Source organism: Stegostoma tigrinum, chromosome 4 (genome assembly GCF_030684315.1).
Source record: "Stegostoma tigrinum isolate sSteTig4 chromosome 4, sSteTig4.hap1, whole genome shotgun sequence".
Taxonomy (NCBI): domain Eukaryota; kingdom Metazoa; phylum Chordata; class Chondrichthyes; order Orectolobiformes; family Stegostomatidae; genus Stegostoma; species Stegostoma tigrinum.
In genome coordinates this window covers 113909018-113911775 of record NC_081357.1, presented here as the reverse complement: position 1 = coordinate 113911775, position 2758 = coordinate 113909018, and the positions used below count along the sequence as shown (strand labels likewise).

Below are 2758 nucleotides of genomic sequence, written 5' to 3'. Positions count from 1 at the left end.
ATCGACCTCCAAAAGTGCCATTATAACACCGCGTCCCAAGTCAGTCCCTTTAAATGTCGCCTGGCTCAGAATTTTAGAGCGTGCAGGTTCTTCCTCGTTGCAAGCTTAGAGAGCCGCCTCTTGTACAACACAATTGGCAAAGGAGACACGAGTGGGAGGCGCTATGGAGGAAGACAGGCCAATGATAATGCAGGGGCTGTCCAATTGACATTACCGATGCAGCCAATGAGAGGTGGCAGGGGTGGAACATATTGGAACCCGGAGTTGTGGTATAAAGAGAACTGGGAACGGACACTCAGAGACAGAAAACATCGCCTGGACAGTAGTGGCTTAGAAGCTGGAGTAGCGCAGCAGATCTTTCTTCCTCCTCTCCCCTCCCACTTTTCCCCCCGCCCCCACCCCCACATCAACCTCCTGCTGGCTGCATTTTATGAAGTGCATCTCAGAGGCAGGAGAAAGTGTGAAAGGATCCGAGATGAAAGCTGTCAGCCCCATCCGATCATCCAGGAAACAAAGCGGCAGCGATGTTGTCCGGGGCCTGTCAGACCAGAGCCTTGGCATCTCCAGAAGCAAAACGCCGGTCGAGGAGCCTCTCGGCCTCCTTTACAACATGAACGACTGTTACTCGAAACTGAAGGAGCTTGTCCCGAGCATTCCTCAGAACAAGAAAGTGAGCAAAATTGAAATCCTACAGCATGTTATCGATTACATCCTGGATCTGCAGATCGCCTTGGACACGCACCCTTCCATCGTACTGCATCAGGGCCAGCATTCTCCCTCCAGGACGCCTCTGTCAACACTCAACACAGACGTTGCGATCCTGTCCTTACAGGTATTAGCGCCAGGATACTTGTATGTTTGTAAAATCGCGGCCAAACTGCACCTAACACACACGCACGAAAAATCCTCCAGTTAATTATTTTCCTGGATGTTTAAATATGTTTCTGTATCGTTCATTTTTGATATTTTTCTGAAAAAGATACTGTAATATAGCATTTAAGATGATTACAATGTCCTTTCCTTCTTAATTAGGCATCTGAATTTCCCAAACAGTTGTTGACAGAAGACAGTAAGGCATTTTGTCGTTGATGAACTGGTGAGTGCAAAATGCACATGATATTTTGTTTTTTTTCCCCCTTTAAACCCGCATTAGCCTTAAGAGAAATCCGATTGTAGACAAACTAATTAAAATAATCAGTCGTTACGTATGTGGTTTTGGGGAGACGTGAGACTAGTTTTAGAAATCAAATTAGATGTGTTTTCATTTTTTTTTTAAAAAAAGCCAAGCCGCTTTCACTAATTTCTACATCGTGAGGTTAGAATTGTTTTGCTCGGGCGGAATTTGGCACTTCACTCCGTAAACAAAATCTCAAATGTAATTTTTTTTAAAAGCCAAATTCCTTTACATTCTATTTTCCATCTCTGTGTGTTGCTAAAGCATTGGGACAGTGAAACCGCACTCCACCCCCCCCCCCCCAAGGAAAACGTAAGCTTCACAGAACTGTAAACGCGATGAAAGAAGCAAATTGTCTTGTGCAGGCAGAGAGATTAGAGTTGGATGCACGTGAGTGAGTTTTAAGAGGCGCTTTGTGCCAGTGACGGACGGCAGGCTGGGGGAAACGGCTGGGATCTTGCAAAATGCTGTTTTGTGTAGCTTCCTCTGTGGCGCCAGTCTGTCCGAAGAGCCAAGCTGTGTGTGACTAACACGCCCCTCTTTCTATTCAATGTTTTGCAGGTGTTCCTACATCACGAGGCCTGAGCTGATACAGCCCCCGGAGCGATCGCAGACAAGAGAAGCCGAGAGAACAAGCTTTGACTTTCTGTCTGTCCCTCCAACTCCTTTTTTTTCTATTATTTACCCGGACTGATCGGTTATTTATAAACGGACTGAATGCCCTTCCTTCATTTGGAAGGCGTGCGGTTGTTGTCTTTCTAGTTTTGATTGTTAATAATATCCCAGATGAGGGAAGCGCAGATATTAAACAAAAAACAAGAAAAAAAATCACGTTGTGGAGGAAGACTTTACCTTCTGAAGGTGGAGCGTGACCGAAGAAAAATCTTGTTGATTTTTTTTATTTAAAAAAAGTGTCAGAAACGTTATATTCTGGCAAAGGCAGGAGTGGCGCTGAGTTTGTGATAGACAACTTTGTGAACTCTGCTAATCAGAGAGTTGTATAATTGCAGAGATACACTTCTGCCACGTTGTAATGCTGTATCTAATTATGCTGAAACTTTTTATAAAAGTTATTGTAAATCGTACTTTTTATACAAAATAAATGGTCGCCTACTTAATACGGAGTAACTTGATTTACCTTGGCACTAGGTGAGATTTTTTTTAATGTGTATACACCCGTTGACTGGGGGACTGGTGGGGGGCTAAAACTGCGGAGTGGTTTATATTTCACCTATATGGGCTCTCAAGAGTTCCGAGAAACAGTGGGCACGTTATTGCAAGGCAACTGCTTCTGTTTTGTGTACGACATCTAGCCTACAACTAATCACGCTCGTTGAACCAGCGCGGCAAACAAGGCTTCAGCCACATGGGAGTAGAATAGATCGATGTGTGACGACAGGTACAGAGGCGATGGGCCGAAGGCCCTGTACCCTGTTGTGCTGTTTCAATATTGCGGTGAACCACTTGAGTTTAGAATAAAAAAAAGCAACGACTTAGTAAACCATTTCTCACCGCTAGCTTCCCCCCCCCCCGCCACTGTACTGACAATGTACTGTTTTAAAATGTGTCCTCAAGAAGTGTAAT

The 2758-nt window shown here is 44.6% G+C and overlaps 1 protein-coding gene across 1 annotated transcript; it reads left to right on the top strand.

Annotated features, from left to right (window-relative positions):
- The first annotated feature begins 288 nt into the window (after window positions 1-288).
- Window positions 289-2292, top strand: id2a (inhibitor of DNA binding 2a). The gene is made up of 3 exons (XM_048531868.2): window positions 289-832; window positions 1033-1096; window positions 1736-2292. Exons 1-2 carry the CDS (start codon window positions 431-433, stop codon window positions 1087-1089), a joined length of 459 nt encoding a protein of 152 aa, XP_048387825.1. The 5' UTR covers window positions 289-430; the 3' UTR covers window positions 1090-1096; window positions 1736-2292.
- The last annotated feature ends 466 nt before the right edge of the window (window positions 2293-2758 follow it).

What these genes read in the sequence shown, in the direction of transcription:
- id2a (XM_048531868.2), top strand. Translation starts at nt 431, where the DNA reads ATGAAGTGCATCTCAGAGGCAGGAGAAAGTGTGAAAGGATCCGAGATG. An exon ending in TTGCGATCCTGTCCTTACAG is followed by an intron (nt 833 to 1,032) that starts GTATTAGCGCCA and finishes CTTCTTAATTAG; the next exon opens with GCATCTGAATTTCCCAAACA.